This window comes from Pygocentrus nattereri, chromosome 21 (genome assembly GCF_015220715.1).
Source record: "Pygocentrus nattereri isolate fPygNat1 chromosome 21, fPygNat1.pri, whole genome shotgun sequence".
Classification (NCBI taxonomy): Eukaryota; Metazoa; Chordata; class Actinopteri; order Characiformes; family Serrasalmidae; genus Pygocentrus; species Pygocentrus nattereri.
Window position 1 is genome coordinate 16,960,015 of NC_051231.1, and position 22,390 is coordinate 16,982,404.

General features: G+C 38.5%; 1 protein-coding gene across 4 annotated transcripts; it reads left to right on the forward strand.

Moving 5' to 3' along the window:
- The first annotated feature begins 496 nt into the window (after positions 1-496).
- Positions 497-20,940, forward strand: st3gal8 (ST3 beta-galactoside alpha-2,3-sialyltransferase 8). Of its 4 annotated transcripts, XM_017692839.2 has the most exons (9): positions 510-581; positions 8,192-8,394; positions 10,019-10,114; positions 10,235-11,036; positions 12,597-12,787; positions 14,845-15,024; positions 15,925-15,970; positions 16,650-16,769; positions 17,745-20,940. In XM_017692839.2, exons 4-9 carry the CDS (start codon positions 10,713-10,715, stop codon positions 17,946-17,948), a joined length of 1,065 nt encoding a protein of 354 aa, XP_017548328.1. In that variant the 5' UTR covers positions 510-581; positions 8,192-8,394; positions 10,019-10,114; positions 10,235-10,712; the 3' UTR covers positions 17,949-20,940. The 4 variants fall into 4 exon arrangements, with proteins under 4 accessions (XP_017548330.1, XP_017548328.1, XP_017548329.1 ...); XM_017692840.2 differs by lacking the exon at positions 10,019-10,114; XM_017692843.2 differs by lacking the exon at positions 8,192-8,394 and having other exon boundaries at positions 544-581.
- The last annotated feature ends 1,450 nt before the right edge of the window (positions 20,941-22,390 follow it).

A 22,390-nucleotide genomic window follows, 5' to 3' on the forward strand; every position in this document is an offset into this window, starting at 1 on the left:
TGTGGAGCTCCCCTTTAAGCAGCTATTAACATACACACCTTAATCCTTCTTCTTTTTTCTTTTTCTCAGAATCAAATTAGGATACAATTTAATTAAAAGCATGTTTTTAAATAGAGTCGGAACTGAAGTAAAAAAAAGGAAATGTCAGGATCAGAAGAATTGATGCCTCAGTATTGATCCACCCCTCCTTGCCCCTATCCTTCAACACACACACAAACACACACACGTGTGTGTATGTGTGTGTGTATGTATGTATGTATGTATGTGTGTATGTGTGTGTGTGTGTGTGTGTGTGTGTGTGTGTATATATATATATATATATATATTGTGTGTGTGTGTGTGTATATATATATATATATATATATATATATATATATATATATATATATATATATATATATATATATATATAATGTGCTTTGTGATTTCTAAGATTGGCCTTACACTTTCATACACGCGCGCGCACGCACGCACACACGCACGCAGGCGAGAACACGCACGCGCAGGCAGCATGTAAGTCTCGACATCGTTTCTTTCGCTTGCAGACAGAAAGCAGCAGCAGTACGGCGAGAGCTACAGCGGTGAGTAACTAAACTCAGACTAAATTAAACTAACCACAAAAGTACCCCTAACCTCTTTTCTTGAACTTAAACTAGCAACACATCACTCAAATTGGCCAGAAACCTTGGCCAAAACGAATTTTGGTCGACGATGCTACAGAAACGGGGACAGTGAGCATGAGCTAGAGCCTTGTTGAATATCCCTCTTTCCTAAACTTTTGTCTTCATAGCCTTCAGACTGTAACAAAATACATTCGTGCCCATTCCGAGACATAAACGTAACGCTACTAACCAGCAAATTAAAACCGCGAGATGGAAATTAGATCGAATTTGTGCCTGAAAGGTCCATTATGTTGTTCAGCACACGGGTCTGAGTAAAGTTAACGGACATTTGCTTATTCACGCCGAACAGCATTAACAGTGTGCTGGATTTAAGCCCAGAGCAGGCTAGAGACGCGCATGTCGGTGTATATAGGTCGAGTAAATATGTTAAAGCAAGTCCGAATAACGTTATGAAGTAACTTTTCTGTGTGCTGATAAAGTCATGTGTCGTGTAACGTTAGTTAGACAGTGTTTAGTGTAACTAAACACATGAAACCGTGCTTTCATGTGAAATGGTACAGTTTTTAAAAGCTAGCTGGACTGCATGTGTCCTGGTCTTTGCTTTTAGTTCAGTTTAGAGGCTGAAAAGCGGTATTAAATGCGTGACATTACAGCCCCCACCCCTCTGAACATGGTTTCCCTGGGGTTGTGGGGTGGGGAGTGGGGGTGTTGTCGAAGAGGACCAGCCTGTAATAAGAAACATACTATGCATCTTCATTTCCACTCTTGCCAGTGCCCAGCTGGAGCAACAAAGCAGGCAAGAAAACAAGGTAGAGGAAAAAAGTCTACAGTACTTTGGAAATGGGCAAATTAGGAGATGTGGGATTAGAGCATGAACTCATTTCCTGACAGGACATTTTGCAACCCTGGCACCAGGAACTAGCCTTTGAGAGTCGGTTCCCAAGCCCTACTTTAAAGGAGTAGTTTGGTGAAAATTCAGATTTATCTCAGATGTAGTCGATTAGTCAACGCAAGTTTGGTCTGAAGTTAAGAGCTTTTAAAACATCTTAAACAGGCTGTTTTGTGGTTTGTGATGGTGTATAAACTATTATGTATTAAATACCATTACAGAGCTAGGCATCAAGATGGGTTCTACTGTTTTAAGCTATATGAACTATATGATATCCCTTTTGAATTAGGGATGGAGATGTGTACATCTATGTATTTTTGGCTGAACTGTTGCTTGAAATGCTAGTTCTGGGAGATTCCCATGCATGTCCAGTGAACTTGTGTGGGAGACATTGTTATGAGGATAGAAGAGCACAGAGGGCCAGCTGTTTTAAATTCCCCAAGATGTCTAAGCTCAGGGTAGGGAGGTGTTGCGGGGGGGTTCAGGCTGTGGGCTCATGTTCGGTCAGATATAGTGAGGGGGGGCGTTGGAGAGGGGGCACAGCATGCCGTGCTTTCTTGCTTTTATTGAGGTTTGTGCTGTGACTGAGTTTGAGCCAGGAAACATGAGCCATTACACAGCCTGCTGCTCTCCCCCTCTGCCCCCCAGAGCCGCCCCCCAGATAACAGTCCTCTCCACTTTAAATTCGTACTTTACTTTAGTGCTGACATGGTGATACTGTTTAACACACTCAAAGACAAACCTTTAACCTTTCCAAAAGTATTTGACTGGCTGTGATCCAAAGCAAATCTTTAAAAGGAGGTTTTAGGTAGCTGTTTTGTTTGTTGGGAGAGTTGTATAGTTCAGATTAATTATGTGTAAAGTGTGTTTACACTTCAACAAAACTAAAATTAGTGCATGACTGGGCATATTGGTTTTGTTCTTTTCAGACTTTTTTTTTTAATAGATTAGCATCTATGAAATACAGCACTTGAGATTAGTCCCAGTGATTTACAAAATGTGCCTACTCCTTGCTATTTGGTCTAATAATGTGATTTTATTTTTATTTAACTTAGTGCCCAAACAAACTTATTGAGGTTGTTGTTTTACAGGTGTTTTGATTTCAGTCCGCTTTATCACATAAGCGAAAGGATTTTTCAGCTTTTTAAAATTTTTTAAAATCCCAGAGTGTAGTTTTATTATTCTGCTGTGATGTGTGATGACAGGACAGCATTGCAGTGGGTCTGTCCGTCCGTCCGTCCGTCCGTCCACTCACTCACTTACTGATTTGATTAGGCACTGTTTATGTTAATCAAACCAAGGATTAGAGAGGTTAGCGGCTTCCTCTATTAATCCAGGTTTACATACTCAAGCTATGACCAGTCCTTACCCACATGCACATGGACGTGTGATGCTTATGAGGAACAGCCTATTGTGTGAAATGCGAAGAGGAATCAAACAGAATTGATTGACAGCTGTGATATGTATAATTCATCCAATAACGCTGAGCATACCGTGACTGGACACCAGGGGAAGTATAATCAGGACAGGGATGTGAAATTAAGCACCACATCAGCTCCTCATGCTATATCATGTTAGGTAAGCTGAGGTTGTTGCATTTCATGTGGGTGTGTGTCCTTGCTTGAAATATTATGCTGTGGGTTGCCGTTGCCTCAAGCTGACAAAGTTAATTGTGAGCTGAGTGAGCTCTTTTTTTGGCCAATTGAGCATATTAATTGGCATTAGCCATGAGAAATGAAAGAAAAAACACACATAGCATAACCAAATGTAAGTGCAGAGTAAGTTTTATCACTAGGGATGGAATTTGTAAACACATATTTGAATATCAAACAAATGTAATTTTTTAATCTAAAATGGCAGGGAAAGAGTTAAACTAAGTGATGCAGAAGTAAGTGGGCAGAGTAGCCCTATTATTTGCTATTCAAGTGAACCTCAAATAAAGGATAGTTAATACTGCATTTAAACTATCTCATAAGTAGCTCTTTTGCCACCTGGCGACCAGCTAACAGTGTTTTGCTTTCTTGCACTAGATTAGGTTTATAAGAATAGTGGATGCCTTTTAAATGGTGTGATTTTGGCTGTGTAAGATTGGTATAGAGTTGTTTGGGGTTTAGAAAGTAACGCAGATGTAAAGCAATGAGAATTGTGAGATTACTTTTCTCTGTAGGTAATGAATAGTGAACCTATCACAATTTAAGGGAAGTAGCAATTTGCAATGGATTATTGCTGGTCACTGATGGGTCAGCTTCTTATTTTGGAGCATAACTATAGTTTTGTGGACTGATCGTATGTCTAGCTAAAAACTTTGAAAGGCTAATTTTAGACCATATGTGGGCTGGTTAACTGCCCTGTGAGGTTTGTTTGTGTATTGCTGCCCCAAGCACTCAAATTGGCTTGACTGTAAAAATGCACATACTGTTACAGGCTTTATAATAGTTATAATAAACCTAGTGTGGGGATTTATGGTTCTCATGCTCTGACAACTGTGTATCCCTCACTTTTTTGTTACAGAGGAGAAAGCGTGTGGCTTGGCAGTCTGGCAAAACCATGCTTGTTGGAGCAGTATGTGCTTCACATTGTTGTTACGATTTACCTCTACTGCAAAAAAGTGGTATTTTTCACATCTTTAACCAAAAAAAAGATCAGAAGGATGTTCATGATCTGAAATCTCAGGTTAGGTGTGCTGCATAATTTGACATTGTGATATAACTGTGAGGTCAAACTAAGTTCGAAGCTGGTTGCTTCATGAGACAGGCCTATGATGAGCCTGAAACTAAATAAACAAAAGACTATTTACATAGAGATAAACTAAGAAAATAATCAGCTGATGTGTTGAGCAAGTTGCATCACACCAAAATTTGAGCCTGCTACAGTGTTACTTAACAAAGGATTTAGAGAAGGCAGAACTATTTATTACTTATTGTTAAGAGGTAAAGCATAAACTCCCAAATAAAAAACGAAATGTTCATTTCTTTCAGGTTTGTGTTGAGTTTTGTAACCTGGGTGACGAAATCAGCATTTTTCCAACTGTTTGATGACAGAGTGCTGTGAAAAGATTGCTGTTGCTGAGTAAAGGGCACTCCTCAATGTGCAATCAAACCTGAATAGTTTGCCTAGTGCTAGAGAGCCTGTGGTTTTAGCAATAGGAAAGTTAAAGGCTCCCCTTTTCACTGGTTCCATTTTGTCATATTGGTATGCTAATGAAGCTGCTCAGATGCGGGTGTCCTTTATGACGCCTAAAAGCTAAAGAATGGCTGTGCGAACTACTTTAGAACTTGATCATGCAGACTTTTAGAGGTTTGATGGTTTTGGGGAAGCACAGGCTTGTTCTCTTATTGGAAAAGGCTAAAATGGCCTTGTTTTCATTTCTTGTAAAGGTAAGTAAACGTGGACTAACACTGAAGCAGGTAACAATATTGGGGTTTTTCAGATCACATTAGAATCACGTCATTGACTGAGTACAATTGTTTGCACAAGGAATAAGACTTGAAATTGGTGCGTACGTTACTGGACAATACAAAATACAGATATTAAACAGATGACACAAATAAATACAAAGAGTAAATGCCACAAGGGGTTCTATGTATTGTATGCACAATGTAAGCTAAATGTGCAGATAGACAGTATGCAGTTCCTCCACTTCAGCACAAGACCATCTTTTTGGTGATGACCTGAAAGGTTCTTTCAGTTTTTGACCTTGTTTTTGAGCAGGAATAAGTTGAATCATTGAACCATCAGAGTTTCCCAGTGGAGCAAAGGGGTGTGGCAAGATGAGCATTCTTAGTGTGGTGAGTGTTCAGTAAATGAAATGCGATTTTTGAAAGTGACACTGTGAAAAAAGTTTTCTTACTCAAAAAGCACAAGCATTTAGCTATTAAGGCTGCATGTTTTGTTGAGCCTGCTTAGTTAGAAGTGGCAATACTGTAATATGTTATCGGTATTGTGATGACTTTTATCATGATAGACAGAACATACACTATTATTGCTAAAAGTATTTGCTTGTCTGCCTTCACATGCATATGTGCTTGAGTTATATCCCATTCTTAATCCATAGGGTTTAATATGATGGCGGCCCGCCCTTTGCAGCTGTAACTGCTTCAACTCTTCTGGGAAGGCTTTCCACAAGAGTTAGGAGTGTGTTTATGGGAATTTTTGATCATTCTTCCAGAAGCGCAGACAATGATGTTGGATGAGAAGGCCTGGCTCGCAGTCTCCGCTCGAATTCATGCCAAAAGGTGTTCTGTTGGGTTTAGGTCAGGACTCTGTGCAGGTCAATCAACTTCTTCCACACCAAACTCGCCCATCCATGTCTTTTATGGACCTTGCTTTGCACACTGGTGCACAGTCATATTGGAACAGGAAGGGGCCATCCCAAAACTGTTCCCACAAAGTTGGGAGCATGAAATTGTCCAAAATCTCTTGGTCTGCTGAAGCATTTAGAGTTCCTTTCACTGGAAAAAAAAGGCAGAGCCCAACTCCTGAAAAACAACCCCACTCCATGAACCCCCCTTTCCACCAAACTTTACACTTGGCACAATGAAGACAGATAAGCACCGTTCTCCTGGCAGCCAGCAAACCCTGACTTGTCCATCGGATTGCCAGATGGAGAAGCGTGATTGGTCATTCCCGACAACATGTCTCCACTGCTCTAGAGTCCAGTGGTGGTGCTTTACACCACTGCATTCGACGCTTTGCATTGCACTTGGTGACTTAAGGCTTGGATGCAGCTGCTCGGACATGAAAACACATTCCATGAAGCTCTCTACGCTGTTCTTGAGCTAATCTGAAGGCCACATGAAGTTTGGAGGTCTGTAGCGATTGACTCTGCAGAAAGTTGGTGACTTCTGGGCACTATGTGCCTCAGCATCTGCTGACCCTGTGCTGTCATTTTACCTGGCTGAGTTGCTGTCATTCCCAATCACTTCCACTTTGTTATAATACCACTGACAGTTGACTGTGGAATATTTAGTATCAAGGAAATTTCACGACTGGACTTGTTGCACAGGTGGCGTCCTATCACGGTACCACACTGGAATTCACGGAGCTCCTGACCCATTTTTTCACTAATGTTTGTAGAAGCAGTCTGCATGCCTAGGTGCATGGTTATATACACCTGTGGCCATGGAAGTGATTGGAACACCTGAATTCAATGATTTGGATGGGTGACTGAACACTTTTGGCAATATAGTGTATTTCTGAGAACTTAAAGAACTGACCAGTGTGCGTATCTTTTAAAAGAGAACATGAGTTTTGTTTAATTGCTTTCAGTTCAGCACAATATGAGAAATGTTGAAAAGTAAAAGTCTTGAGTAAAAGACTTTGCACTTTTTGATGGCAGTTTTTAAATTGGATTTTACAATAAAAATCGCTTATTATTAATTGTTATATAAATAAATGCAATTAACAATTTAAGTTTTTTAAAATGCTAGCCTAAAGTGGCCAAATTGGCTGATAAGCCATCTTACTCGCTAGCTGTGTTTACTTAGAAGCTAACACTGGTTTACTGTCGAATCAACACTGCATGCACACTCACAAATGTGTCCATAATTCAGTGTAGAGTTAAATAAAGCTACTTGTTCTTCACAAGAGTGACAATATTGGCAAAATATAAGCACATTCTTCCAGCACACTTGCTAAAACCTTAGAATTAGGTAGATTGCTTACAAATAAAATTCAGCGCTGCCCTTGGTGTTGGTGCACCAAGTTGGACTTTTTTTTTTCTTTTTTCTTTTTATTTCATAAACCGCATCAAGTCTCAGGTAATGCATTTATTACTTTCTTTTATCTATATTTATTTACCTCAACGTAACACATCCAATTCATGCTTGTTGTAGCATATTATGATTTATTTTTTCCGTCAGCCGCCAGTTCTGTTACATCAGCTAAATCGGCTGGGTGTCACTCGCTTACTAACCCAGAGAGAGTGAGACACTACCAGCCACAGATAGCTGTAGCACCACCAGCGTTCAACTCGCAATCTGCTAATGAAAGGGCTAATGCTTCGATGGTTGCACTACTGCAGTCACTTTAAATAAATTTGATCATCTCAAACAAGTGCAATTATGCAATTACATGAGAATTGTGACTGGCTTCATTGTGGCACTGCTGTCGCCTTGTATCTGTGGCAAAATGTAATATTTATTGTGTACTGTGAAAATATCTTAAAAGATTGTCATGTGATATTTTGGCTTGAGCACCAGTGTGAAACTAAAGAAGCAAACTTCAGACACCAAACATATCTTGGTGCATAGATTTCATTTGAAGTAAAGACTAAACTGCGTTAAAAAATTTTTTGTGCACAACTGTTACTTTAACGTAGTGAAACATTTTGTAATTCAGTTGTGCACCTCAGGCAAATACAAGTATAAAGTTTCTAGTTTATGCAAAGATTATTCAACATAAGTATAACCTTCAAACAGCAATCAGTTTCATAAACATTTTCACTTTAAATTCTGAGTCACTTTTACATAACTTTGAGTCACTGTGATTCATTTTTAAACCCGAAACCATTTATTTTTTTTAAATAAACATTTTGTGTTCATAGTCTGCCAAGGGCTAAGATCGCAGACTATATGAACTGTTTGGCTTTGTAGCTTGTCTCCCTCCATATTCTTTAGCCCTGTTATTTAAGGTTCCTGCTTTTTTTTTTTTTTTTTTTTTTTTTTTTTTTTATATATAGTGATGGGAAATGCCAGACTGCCGCTTTGCTGACTGGGTGTGTTTTGCTGTTGCTGGCTGGAGACGCAGTGTGTTTGGTCTGTAGGCAGAGAGCCGTCTGGCAGCCAGCGTTTCTCCCCACCAATCAGCTGAACATCAGCTGATCCCACAAAAATCCTGCGTCCCCCACTCCCTGCTAAAAGGAAAAGGCAGATCAATACACAGGTATCAATACATCTGATCTTGACTATTTTTTAGAAGCAGTTTTCATGTAAAAATATCAGGATCAGGTGTTTTTCTTTTAAGCATTAATTCTAGTAATTATTTTCTATAAAACAGAATGGATTTTGGTGGTGGAAAGGTGTTTTTTTTTTCCCACTCTGCCTCTCCCTCTGCTTACCAGTATCTTTACTGGTATCAGGATACAAGCTTTGGTATTAGTTTGAATCTGATCAAAAAGTAAGCCAGTGGTATTGCCCATCCCAACACCATTGCATGGACATGGATTGCTGTTGCTAATGTGCATGAAAAAAAAACTTTTCTTAAGGTTTCTTTCTTTATTAACTCTTATCGTGTACATTGAAACCTTAGCGTAGGATGAGCACAAGCAGATTTGTTTTATTTTTGTCACATATATACACAATCAGACTCTTGCCTGGTAATATTTGAACAACCTGAAAGATGACTGGTTAACTGAAAATCAATAACTATTGTTAGTAACATTAATATTAGCAATAACTGTAATAAAAGAAAATAACATGGCTTTATAGAGTTAAAATTATGATAAGAAAGCATAACGTCACTTTTTATTCTATGTGTTAAAATTCTGTGAGGACAACCATTAGTCCATGAGCCTGCTGAATACTTTGTTTTATAGGCCCGCTGTTTAAATGAGGATGTGTATATGAGGACACCTTGAGGCATGCTTGTTGCAATTGACAGTCATGCTTGGGTGCTTGTTTCCACACACCCTGAAGCAATCGCATCAGTTGTGCCTAAATCACCACTTGTTTTGTTGTATGTTATTCTTATGTCTTTGTGAATAGCAAAATCATTATACATGAGCCTACATTAGTTCCATATGGCTAGTCAGCACAAGGCCCGATGGTATATTGTTTATTGTTGGTTTGATATTAGTGACGGTGCTTGCATCTTAACCAGTCTAAAATATATATTTTTTCCAAAATACCACTGTATTTTGTAACATGTCACATTATTGATTCATTGATTTACCAGTACATTTTATATGTATTGGAATTGTGTGCTCTAATACAGCGATTGTCTAAGACATTGCAAACATGCAGTAATATAATCACAATACTAGAGTGGTAGCATTATCTTCCAGCCCTAGTCAGCACTGCTGCTCCCTAAACTGAAGTGACTTGTCCCAGGATGCCTGCTAAGGAGGGCAGGGCAGTGCTATTGCAAGTAAGCCAGAGTGCAGCCCTGAGGGACTGCTTATTGATTCAAGCTCTGCGTGGGCACTCTGGAAGTAGCTGTATTTGACACGCATCAATTCAGGGTAGCATTTGCCTCATGCTTCCTGCAGGTCAGAACGAAAGCAGCCCAGGCATTTTATTTATGAAGTTGTTTGACGCTGCCGGGGCAGGGGGAGGCTAGGCTATATTCCTGCAACCTCAGCAAGCAGCAACAGTTGTGTCTGTCTTTCTCTGCCTGCCTTCTACACTATTGCACTACTCTGAGAACAGATTTGAGACTGAGTAGCTGCACTGTGACTTGCAGAAATAGCCTTTTAAGCAGCTGTTAAAGTCAGCGTTTTTTTTATTTTTTTAACTGAGTTTTAATGCAAGATTGGTGGGTTGCTGCTTTTTGTGTTAACAAACGTCAGGTGGAGCTGAGGTTTCCAACTGAAACCTTTCACTGCAGAATCACTGGCACTGTTACAGAGTGTTCTATGGGCTGGTGGGAGAGCTTCTTGCCAAAGGTTTGTTTTCCCCTCTGTCTTCTGTGCTTTGTCATTCATATTTGCAGCTACCTAGATGTGGCAACACTGATAAAGATTGATCAAGGTTCATCACCTGTAACTGTGTTCTGTGTGTTTTAGGAACAAGGAGGCTGGGAAGCAAAGGGGGAATCGGTTATGCTGATGAGGCACTGAGCTCACAAATAGTATTCTCCACCTGGCAAAATAAGAAGTGAAACTATATGGTTTTTTGCACTCATTTCTTTGACGACATACCAGAAGCCTCCCTGTGTCTGGACCAACGGAGAGCCCTTGTCGTGGATTTGTTCTACTGTGTCCCCAAAAAGGAGCTGGAGATAGTTAAGACATTAAAGACTATTTTATAGGAATATTACTTTTATTTTATGCCTCAAAAATACGTTTTTAGATTTTAAAGAAAATTGTCAGCTTATTTTCTACCTGTCTGGCTGGCACAGAAGGGACCTAAATGATTCAAACCAGCTACTGGATCCATCATGTTATAGAGCCACACGTGGCCTCCTAGCACTGAGGAATATCACTTTTTTTGCCCATTGAGCATTGCAAAAGGCAAAAAGGATACAAGAAACCTGCTTTAGCCATGCTGCTGAAGAAGAAATTGTGCATTGCTGCCTTGTTTTGTGGCATCCTGTTTTTTATGTTGGCCACACACACTATTCAGAAAAACAGTCTCTTGTCCATGACGGAGGACGTTACACACACGGCGGCCCAGTTTGTACTAAAGAACCAAACACACTCTCAGTCCGTCACCCAGTCCATCCAGCGGCGCTCCTGCAGCTGCCCCACATGTGTTACAGATCTGGGTGTCTCTGAGTGGTTTGACCAACGCTACGACCACAAACAGCAACCCTACCTCACTACCAAGGAAAATGAAATAGATCCACTTGCATTAAAGTGGTGGCTGGTAAGTGATTTGGAGGCAAATTCTGTATGCAGATTTTAGGTCTCTAGACCCAATCATTTCCAGAAAAAAATGGTCTTTTGTATTTTAATAAATATCTGAAATGTTCAGTTTGTTTTAATTTAATAGTACAATGCTTGTTGTATCCAAACTCTGAAAGTAATGCAGTAATACTCTTACTTGTAAAAAAGGGGTTAACAACTTAGTTTTTCGCCATGTTATCTGGACACAGCCAAGTGAGCTCTCTCATTGATTGGCCTTAAAGAGATTGATAGAAAGCCTTTCAGGTTAGATTAACTGCCAACATAATTAGCAAGTGACAGAGAAATCAACCAATCATGTTTTCTATTGCAGTATGTAGGAGCGATTTGATGAGGGGGAAAGTGTCTTGGATATCACTGACTGTGAATATGAGCTGCAGCCCTGCCTGTGAATATGGCCCAAACTGAAGGCCCATCTCTAATACTTGTGTTTTGCCACTGGATTTACATATTTGACATTTATTTTATATAGAATTTTAGCACAAAAGAAAAGTGATGAAGAAAAAGGAAATTAAAAAGTAAACACTGGAATCTGATTCTGAACAGCCATAGAAATAAGGTGTTAAGTCAGTGGAAGTACAATAGATTGGTTTAAGGAACACTTGCATGTTTTGTCATTGCTTCTTTTAACATACTTAATGTTAGGGTCGTATTAAAAGAAATGAAGTGTAGTTAAAACTACAGATATTTCGGCAAGTGGAAATTTGCATATAGCAAATTGAGTTGCGCTATAAGTTTAAGCACTGTTGTATTTTATTGTACTATAACACAGGGTTCACTTGCATCAGTCATGCACAGGATACAGAAGAGCAAAGCAGATGCTGCATGGAAAAGAAAAAAAAAAGCTTTGATTGAGCACAGTCCAAACACTGTGTCTCTCTGGGTTGCTAATGCATCCTGCAAGCATCATTTGAAAGCTGCAGATATCATTAACCACACTGGCCCAGAGACATATCTGGAAAAGAGTGCGTAATCGTCCAAATCTGTTATTACCATCACTTGTTTAACAAATATTATTACAATCCACTGAGGTGAACCCCCAAGCCACCATCTTTTATTCTGATTACTTAAACAAAAATCCATTTACCATAGTGAACAGAGAGATGGATCCAGTCTGAATAAGCTACTTTCCAGCCTATGCATGCATTTCAGTAAGGTTTAATTTAACATAATTAAAGGCTTTCTAGCTTCAGACAGTGTAACTGGGGCCAAACACAGATAAGCTTTTCAGTGGCACATATGCTGCAGTTTCCTGTCTACAATGACACACACACACACACACAGGCAACCTTACATCAAGCTACCTTGTTGAGCTTTTATTGAGAGAGCCAAAATGCTGTAATAAGATAAGGTCATAATTGAGGTACAGTCAAATGAAAGACGAGTTTTATTTCAGTGCTTTAAAATTAGAGGCTTCTCAGGGTGCTTATTTCGAGGAACATGAATGAGGGTTCCTGGAGGAAGAAAAGATGCTTTATTGGATCGTCTGAAGTTCTAATGGTGCTTGTTAATGTGAATGCAGGCTCTGCAGCGGTCAGTTGATGGGACAATCAAGGAAGTGATGAAGAAAATGTTCACTGTGATTTCTTCTCCACCTGTGGAAGAACTGCATCAGCCAAGTCACTGTCGGACCTGTGCTGTGGTTGGAAACTCAGGAAATCTACTGCAGTTCAAGTATGGAGCTGCAATAGACTCCCATTCCATTGTCTTTCGGTATGTTCCACTCTGCTGGTTCTCAGTTCAACAATTCAGACTGTTTTAATTAACCTACTCATGATCTGCCATACATACTGGCATCACGACAAAAACAGAAGAAGCAGCAGTTTTCAGTAGAACTTAGTGAAGTTAGTGACAGAAACAGTGGTAACTAGCTGTTTATCCATTATATAACTTTATAAAACACATAGCAGAGCATACTGCACATTGATGTGAATGTCAGCAAATTTTTGGACACTGCCTGTGGGGGCCTTAACTTTTCTCTCGCCATGGTCACGTTGGAGCTGAGGGATTAATTGTTTGCAGTTCCCCCTTTCTTATCCAGCACGGATTTGCATACAGAGCATTAATAGGTTCTAGAGATGTTCTGTGGATCTGAATGTGTGAAGTCTGCAGTGCAGTAAGCAAGTTTTGGAAATTATAGGAAAATGACAGCAATATTGTAATAAATCAGTATAATACATGGTATACTGTCACTATTACATCTCTAATAGTGTCTGTATATGTGTTTACAGTAGTGTTTGAAAGTTTGTGAACCTTTTTAGAATTTATCTGCATAAAATATCTTGTGAAATTTGACCCTAATAGTAGACAAAGAGAACTAAATTAAACAAATGAGACAAAATATTATACTTTTTTTTTAATTGAGGAAAATGATTCAATATTACTTATCTGTGATTGGCAAAAAATATGTGAACCTTTGCTTTCAGTATCTGGTGTGACCTACTTGTTCACCAATAACTGCAACTAAACATTTGGGTAACTCTTGATTGAGTTCTGCACATAGGCTTGGTGGAATTGTAGCCCATTACTTCATACAAGACAGCTTCAGCTCTGTTATGTTGGTGAGTTTACTCCCATGAACTGCTTACTTCAGGTCCTTCCACCACATTTGTATAGGATTAGGATTTTGCTCTGATCATTCCAAAACATTAATTTTATTCTTCTTTAACCTTCTTTGGTAGAACAACTTGTGTGCTTAGGGTCATTGTCTTGCTGCACAACACACATTCTTTTGAGTTTCATCTCAGGGACCGATGTCCTGATATTAAGCTCTAGAATTTGCTGGTATGATTGAGTTCATTCTTCCATCAATGATGGTAAGCCATCCTGACAAATAAACAGAAAAACAGGCCCAAACCATGATACTACCACCACCGTGTTTCACAGATAGGCTACAGTTTTTATGCCTGAATGCAGTGTTTTCCTGTTTCCAAACATAAAGCTCATTTAAACCAAAAAGATCAATTTTGGTTTCATCCATCCACAAAACATTGTCCCAATAACCCTCTGGCTTGTCTCTCCAGTGTTCTTCTTGGTGAGCAGTGGCTTTCTCCTTGCAACCCTACCATGCACACCATTATTGTTTTAATGTTCTCCTGATGGTGGACTCATGAACATTTAACAGGCCTTTAATTGCTTAGAAGTTTTTTTGTGACCTTGTGGACTATTACATGCCAGTGGTGGACAGTAATTAAGTAAATGTAATTTTTTACTGTACTTAACTTTGTACAAAACTTTGTTTTGAGCTTATTTTGACCTGTTGGACATATGTACCCAGTGCAAGCATACGGTTCAATGTCAGTGCAGCAGGGTAAAATTTGGGAGTGCCTATGCCAACATAAATGATGGAACTAATTAACTTTGTGTAGAAATCTATTTTGTTCATGCCATGGTACAGATTAGGGTTGATATGATGGGGGTGTTTTTCATGGCATACTTATTCAGTTTGTTGCTGGATTTGCCTACACATGATGCAAAGTATGGCTAACACTAAACACTTACAGCAGTTAAAGCATATCATTATGCAAATGCTCAGAGTGCAGTTCCAGAGAAGTGTTGCTCAAACTCCAATGTTGCTTGCAATGCTGCACCCACTGAATAACGTTTTTAAATAAAAAAAAAAAGTAAATTTAAAAGTAAACCAGAGGGATCAGAATAGGTCACTTAGAATTAATTTAAGAGTAAAGTGCTAAACCATGTATCACTATATATGTCAGCAACAACAGAATTACATACAGTAACTGAAATATCTCTGTTGGATTATCCTGCAGGATGAATAAAGCCATGACTGCTGGGTTCGAGCAACATGTGGGGAATAAAACCACTCACCACTTCATGTACCCAGAGAGCGCTGTGGATTTGAACCCTGGTGTCCATCTTGTCTTGCTGCCTTTTAAACTGAGGGACCTTCAGTGGGTGACGAGTGCACTTTCAACTGGAGAAATTAAAACGTGTGTTCCTCATTCAGCAAACTCACAAACATGTCTATATTTTATTTGCATCATAGTCAACTAGAAAACTGAAGGCTGGGAGAAAAGCAACCTTAAGCAGTTCCCTTCTAGCTAATTTCCCTGACCTATCCCTTCTGTGGCCTCTGACACACTTTTCACTCACCAGCTATCTTCCTGTCTGTTTTGGACTCACTTGACTAAATGCATGCTTTTCATTATTGTAATCAACATTTTAATCTAAAGGCGAATACTCAAATACATTATATTTATTTCTAAAAAGTTGATGGCTATGATCCCATGTTTGCATTTTTGTGATTAGCTTATGCATATTTTCAAGCCTGTTGAAAAAGCATCTAATGAGGTGGCTCCTCCTGACACGGTTTGAGTGAATGCCAAAATTGTGCAAAGCTGCATCCGAGGAAATGGTGGCTAATTTGAAGATTCTAAAATAGATAACACATTACATTGACTGAAAAATGTGTTCCCGTTTTGATGTATTCACTGTTCTTCGGCAGTGTGGAAAATGGTTAGGCTAAGAAACCCTTAATGAGGTGTCCAAACGTTTGACTGCTACTGTATTTTCTGTTCCTGCCAGCAGGGTGGAATCTAGCCATCTAATAAATTTCAGCTTCCCTATACAATTAAGACTATAACCATATATTAAAGGTGTGGTCTTCGCTGTCATACTGCATAGATGTTTAACTGCATGGTTTAACAAAGCCCAGATTTGCCAGACATTCTGTAGTCACTCAGTGTGAAGCCGCCGTTCCCTGAAATTCACTCATATTTGAGTGGCCCATCTTTATTTTGTTTGTTATTAACAAGTTTGTTAAATTTATGTATAATGTATATAGATGTATAAACAGTGCTTTACTAAGAGACATTCTTTTTCAACCTCAGGACATATGTGAGAGTGAAAGAACGTGTGCAAGCAGATAAAGACAAGGTGAGTGTGAAGTATAATCATTTAGCCAAAGCCTGTGGCATTTACATGCATAGGGAAATGTTCAAGGCAGTTCCTTGGAACATGGTGAGGGTAAATGTCTTTTATTATTACGAGTACATTGACTGTGAAAGGATTCAATTTTGAGATGCACTGAAACCATGACCAAGAACATTTGGCTGAAAATGGTCAAAGGCAGCACTTTTGGTAATTGGCTGAAAGAGGGGAAAAAATGTAAAGATTAAATTAGACTTTGTTGAAGTGTCAAAATTGAACACAACATATCATTTGAACGTTATGAAAATGAAAAACTTTTTTAAAACGCTTTTGTTCACCCTCCTGTGTTGGTCAGTGCATTCAAACAGTTTAAGCTGCAACAGAAAACAGTGGGAATAAAAAGAAATTGCCCATGTGGAACTATTTTACGGTTTCTGTGTGGGACATTAGACAAAGCATCTGGTAGTACCTATTGGTTTTGTGTTTATTAAAGGCAAATACAAATAATTATTCAATTGGATTCGGCTTTTGGCCAGGTGTGTCTCATTCTCATGTTCATTTTTTGACCTAAAACTTTGTTTCTGTGCATCAGTAATGAAATCTCAAATTTCAGCACAATTTGATGATTTGTACCATTTTTACACCCATACTGTATTTTTTTACCATGCTGTGTTTTGGCTTGCAGGTGATTGTGGTGAATCCGAGTTTTTTTAAGTACACTCATGATCACTGGACAGAGCACCATGGAAGATACCCATCCACTGGCATGTTAGCCATAGTGTTCGCTCTGCATCTCTGTGATGAGGTAAAACCCCTTACTTTCTTTTAGTTTGGATAAATCTTCATAGATCTCCCTAAACTGCCCAGGTGGTTAGAGATTTAGTTTCAGTTCCTCATATCACACTGTGTAGATTATAATCATATGATCTTAACATGAATTATCACACTGCTGAGGCAAACTGCATGCTGTTAACCTCTCAAACACCACAGAACCCCCAACATTGCAAACTCCTATAATTTACAAATAACTCTGTTTTGTGTGTAATTAATTAATTAAATTAAATTAATTAATTAATAACAATAATAATTTGCATGTTAAAGTTTGAGGTAATTTTGAACTTGTATGTGGTTTCTTATACTGTATGATACATTTATTTGTAAAAATGGACAGAAAAAAAGTACATACAGCGTTCAGAGACTGAAAGGCTGCTCTGATTTTTTTTTTTTTTTTTTAAAGCTATAAACCATATTTTTTCTGTTTTTATAGGGAACAGTATGTAAAGATATTGAATATGTATATAATGACTTCAGAGCAAGGTTTCTTTTTTTTTAGGTCTAATTCAGTCATTTTTAGGACCTCGGCAAAATACAATTTTTAATGACACTAAAATAGGGCATGTATTTGTGTTTTACTGAAATTGATTAGTGTAAAAAAAAATGTAATTATTTGAAATTCCATGATCCTTACGATGTCTCTTTACTCTTTCCAACTTTTAGTTCCACTGTCCTTAAGAGTTTCGTCATCCATTATGATATAAAAGAGGCAATATTGCTCCACAATTTAGATAGAATTATATTTTTTAAATGTTTTTTTTTTTTTTACCCAAATTAAGACCTTTGACCAAGATTAAGACCTAGTCTTGTAATGTGTCACACAGTTAGACGTTCCTTCAAAAGTGCAACTAGAACTAGGCACTACTATGTTGTTTTCTTTTACTGTGAAGTAGACCGAGTTGGGCAATCCAGGTAATCCTCATGTTATTGTGGTTTTTCCCTCCAGGTGTCTGTGTTCGGCTATGGTGCGGATTCACTGGGAAACTGGCACCACTACTGGGAGGACAACAAGTATGCGGGAGCTTTCAGGAAAACAGGTGTTCATAATGCTGACTTTGAGAGTGAAATCATCCGTAAATTGGACACAGAGGGCAAAATTAAACTTTACCCGAAGGTGGGACAACAAACCAGTCTGAATCTGAAGGAATGACTCAAAGCCACGAGACCACACATGTTGGGTCAGAATAGAGGCCAAAGAGGACAAAGACACACCTGTGATCCACCCTGCTATTAACTGACCACTGTGAGAATTGCTGAACCAAACCCACTGACAACAAGCTGTATTCTCAAGACCAAACAAACCTTAACTGTTTTTTAATGAATGTTTTATTGTTACTTGTCACACATTTAACGTAGAACCACAAGATGGACTAAATTCAATGAGAACAAAACTCTTGAAGATGCAGGAGGGCAGTGGACCAGAGAAGGAGTGGTAAGAGGAAGGAATAAGCTTAAAGTGATAATTGGGTCAAGACATGTTTGGTGTCTGAAGTTTGCTTCTTTTTTGCACTGGAGCTAACAGGCTAATGTAGCTAACAAATAATTGATGCTTATACTACCCTGCATGCTTACCTCAGGCCATGTTATCTAAAATACTATCTAGACTTATGTGATGTAGGCATACTGTAAGCACAGTGCTATTTGGTGGGGTATAGCTTTGTTAGCTACATTAGTCTGTTAGCTCTGGTGCAAAACATAAAGAAATTATGTAAATGTAATTTTTCACTGAACCTTTAAAGCTGTTTCATGTCCACATTGAGCTGCACTGTCAAGCCTTACACATACTGACCCTTGGGACTTGACTGCAAAGAGGAAAAGGATGAAAATAAAACTCATGTTTGGCAAAGCGGCATTCTTGGCCCACTTCTCAACTTCTCATTTTAGACAAAAAAGCACTTTTTACTGCAACTGAGTACAAAGTATGTTTTGCATTATAGTTACCAATAAGTGTTTTTAAGGAAAAGTATTTTTTTATTAGTTTTTGCTGTATGGATCACTAAAGCAAATGAAAACATTATTTACCATCTGGATCCAAATTGGCTATTTTGCTTGCCTTGTTTTAGCAATACACAATAGAGACAAAAGTATTGGGACATCTACAGGTGCTTTTATGACATTCATTTGGAGTTGGTCCCCCCTTTGCAGCCATAGCAGCTTCCATTCTTTGGAGAAGGCTTTCTGCAAGATTTTGGAGTGTCTGCGTGAATGTTTGGACATTCATTCAGAAATGAATGAGAGGGCCAGGCTTATAATCTTCGTTCTAGTTCAGAGGAGCTCAATCCTGATCCTGGAGATCGACCACCCTGCAGAGCTGAGCTTCCAAATGTAATCTAGCACACCTGATCTAGGTAATGAAGGCCTTCTGGAGTATCTGGTAATTGAGCCAGGTGTATTGGATCTGAATCCTTAAGGGTGGTGGATCTCCAGGACCAGGATTGAGCACTACTGTTCAAGTTCATCCTAAAGGTGTTCCATCAGGTTGAGGTCAGGACTCTGTGAAGGCCAGTCAAATTTGTGCACTGGGACACAGTCACGCTGGAACAGAATAAGGCCTTCCCCAAACTGCTCCTACAATGTTGGAAGCATACAATTGTCCAAAATTGGTGTGCTGAAGCATTAACTAAGTGACTAACAGGTGTGTCCCAATACTTTTGTGCATATAGTGTTTGTCTTTTTTAAAAAAAAAACAATTGAGCACATCATGATCAGTAGATTGTGAATATTTTTATTATTTATATTGATTAATGGTGCATTAAAGGCAAATATTTACTCTGTTGTTTTGCATGAAGAACCCAACCGTCCTTGAACGTTGAGCATCTGTGCCTTTGCGTGGTTGCACTGATTACACACACACACATTTCAGTTTACTACCTTTGCCAGTAATACTTACCACAGTTTGGGATTTTTACCAGCTACTATTTTAGCAACATAGACTGAAACGCATCTTTGACTTGACCTGTGATTTAGAGTAATAAATGGAATCTGTTTTGGATAATTGTAATGACTGATTGTGGTTTTGGTCAAAGTTGTTTTCTTTTTGTAGCCTATCAACTGTTGCAGGACTGTGAAAATGCTGAAACTTGACTTTTCATTTTGTTGCAGATTTTTCTTATTGCCAAGTTTCTTATATATTTGTGATTTATTATGTGATTTTATGTTTATGAATGTATTATGTTTTTCTTCTACATTGCCCTGTGCCTGATGATAATGGCGATGATGATGATGATGATTGTGGTCTACTGAGGCTGAAGGTCATGTCTCAATTCACATTATCAAAACAATAAAACCATCCCATCAAGACTGAAGGAAAAAACCTTTCATACACACTTTAATAAGTGTTCTAACAAAACTCATTAATGAGTAATGAAAATAGTGCAGGGGACATAAACATTTCTTCCATTTACCTCCTGTTCAAAACATAAAATCAAATTATAAACAATAAAAAAATCACGTATTAAGAGATCAGGTAACATAAATAAAAAATTGGAATGCAGAAGTAAAAATAAGGAAATACAACATTGCTATGGCATTTCTTTGAGATGCACTAAATATTTTCACTTTTTAAAATTACCATTCCAATTCTACTTCATCACAGACTTAATGTAAAACAGTGAAGATAAACAACATTAATACAATGTATTCAAGTTACAGGCATCAGTCACAGGCAACTATTCCCCTACCTAGTATAAGGTATGAATGTGCAAGTTGGTAGAAAAATAAAGCAATAAGTCAGTGGTTAGTCTTGGGGACTTGTTATTTACAGGATTGTGGGATATGAATTTATTTCAAGTATTACTTTTAAAGTTGTGGCCCAGAGATTTCTGTTAATTACACTGCATTCAACACACACAGGACATGTGACTACACACAGTATATAGTCCAGGCCCAGACTTGCCTTGGCCCTGATGGCCAAGTATTTAACTAGGTTACCATCTCCCAGTGTGCTTTAAAGAGAAATGAGAAGTTACATGTGTTAAAAGATTCTTGACCTGAATGTGACAGTGTGCCCCCATTTTAACGGACAGAGTACCAAATCATGTGCAAGCACCTTTGTAAGCAACTTCGTGCCAAGTTTTTGTGAAAAATCTTGATAAAGCTGTGGTCTGTCTTGAATAAAGCCTTGTGTACATATATAATCACGACCACCTGTATGGAGTCTTTTTGACCTTAGGAATCTATAAAGACTGAAATACTGAAATAATTTGCCTTTTTTGTGCATTAGCCATTTGGCCCTCATTTATACCCTGCAAATACACTTACAGGCCACAAGCCCATATGTTAAATTGATACATCCAAAATAATACCGATACATCATTGCATCATTAGCATTGCACTTCTCTATTTGTCTTAAAGGGTAACTTCACTGATTTTTTTTAATTCTGTAAAATTCAAATACACTCAGAGCATCTTGATCTGAATGGTTAATTGTAGAGAAGCATACTGAAGCTTACTTACAGTGGTGGTGATAGGAAGCTGGGGTCTTAGTTAAGACACGTACTTGAATTTCATACGAAATGTGTTAAGAAAAGTACGCAGCATTTGTGTACAACTGATGTGAGGGTATGTCAGCTTGGTCATTTCATCAGGCTGTTTAATTTTTTCCCCGACAACGTTCTGCATATACTTTTCCACAATGAATAGATTTTAAAAACTGTTTATTTTTAAACTATATACAACAGTTTCTCAGGTATCAGGCAGTGAATTCATAACTATTTCATGTAATAGCTCTCTGAGGTAGCTTTTAGAGGTATTGAACACTTCAGACGTCTGGTTCATATCACCACCACTGTAAACAAACACTGTGTACATTCCACTAGAATGAAGCACTTCACATCAAACCTCTTTTTTATCTTTTCACCCAAATTATTGAGAAATTTAGAGAAATCTGTGGCATACCCATTTAATAATGCAATTGAACTAACTTCACTTGTCAGTGTTCACATTTGCTTGTCTTTCCTTTCTCCCCCAGACTTGAACATTTTAATACCAACTAGACTTGGATATGATATGCACATCTTTAGACTTGCAGACAGTATGTGTTGTCTTAACACTTCTATCTCATAGACATTAGGACTGCACAATTATATATATTGTTTGTTAATCATTACAACGATATTAGTACATGATGACATACAAATATCAGTCATGGGCGGGAGGTTAAGGAACAAGCCCTGTGACTGGAAGGTTGCCTGTTCGATCCCCTCGGCTGACAGTCCGTGACTGAAGTACCCTTGAGCAAGGCACCTAACCCCCAACTGATCCCCAGGAGCCGTGGATAGGGCTGCCCACCACTCCAGGCAAATGCGCTCACTGCCCCTTAGTGTGTGTGTTCACTAGTGTGCATGTATGTGGGTGTTTCACTGCAAGGATGGATTAAATGCAGAGGTCTAATTCCACATTGTGCAAATACAGTTGGCTGATGGTTCTGAATTCATCTTCTTAAATTTGTTCTTGAGAAAGGTCCTAAGAAAAAGTCTACATCAGATTTAGAACTTTTTCTTAATTTAGGATCTGTTCATAGCTTTGTGCTCTTGAGTGTCTGTAGATTCTGTTCTTACCTAAGATCAAAACCCAAATAAGAAAACACTGGCG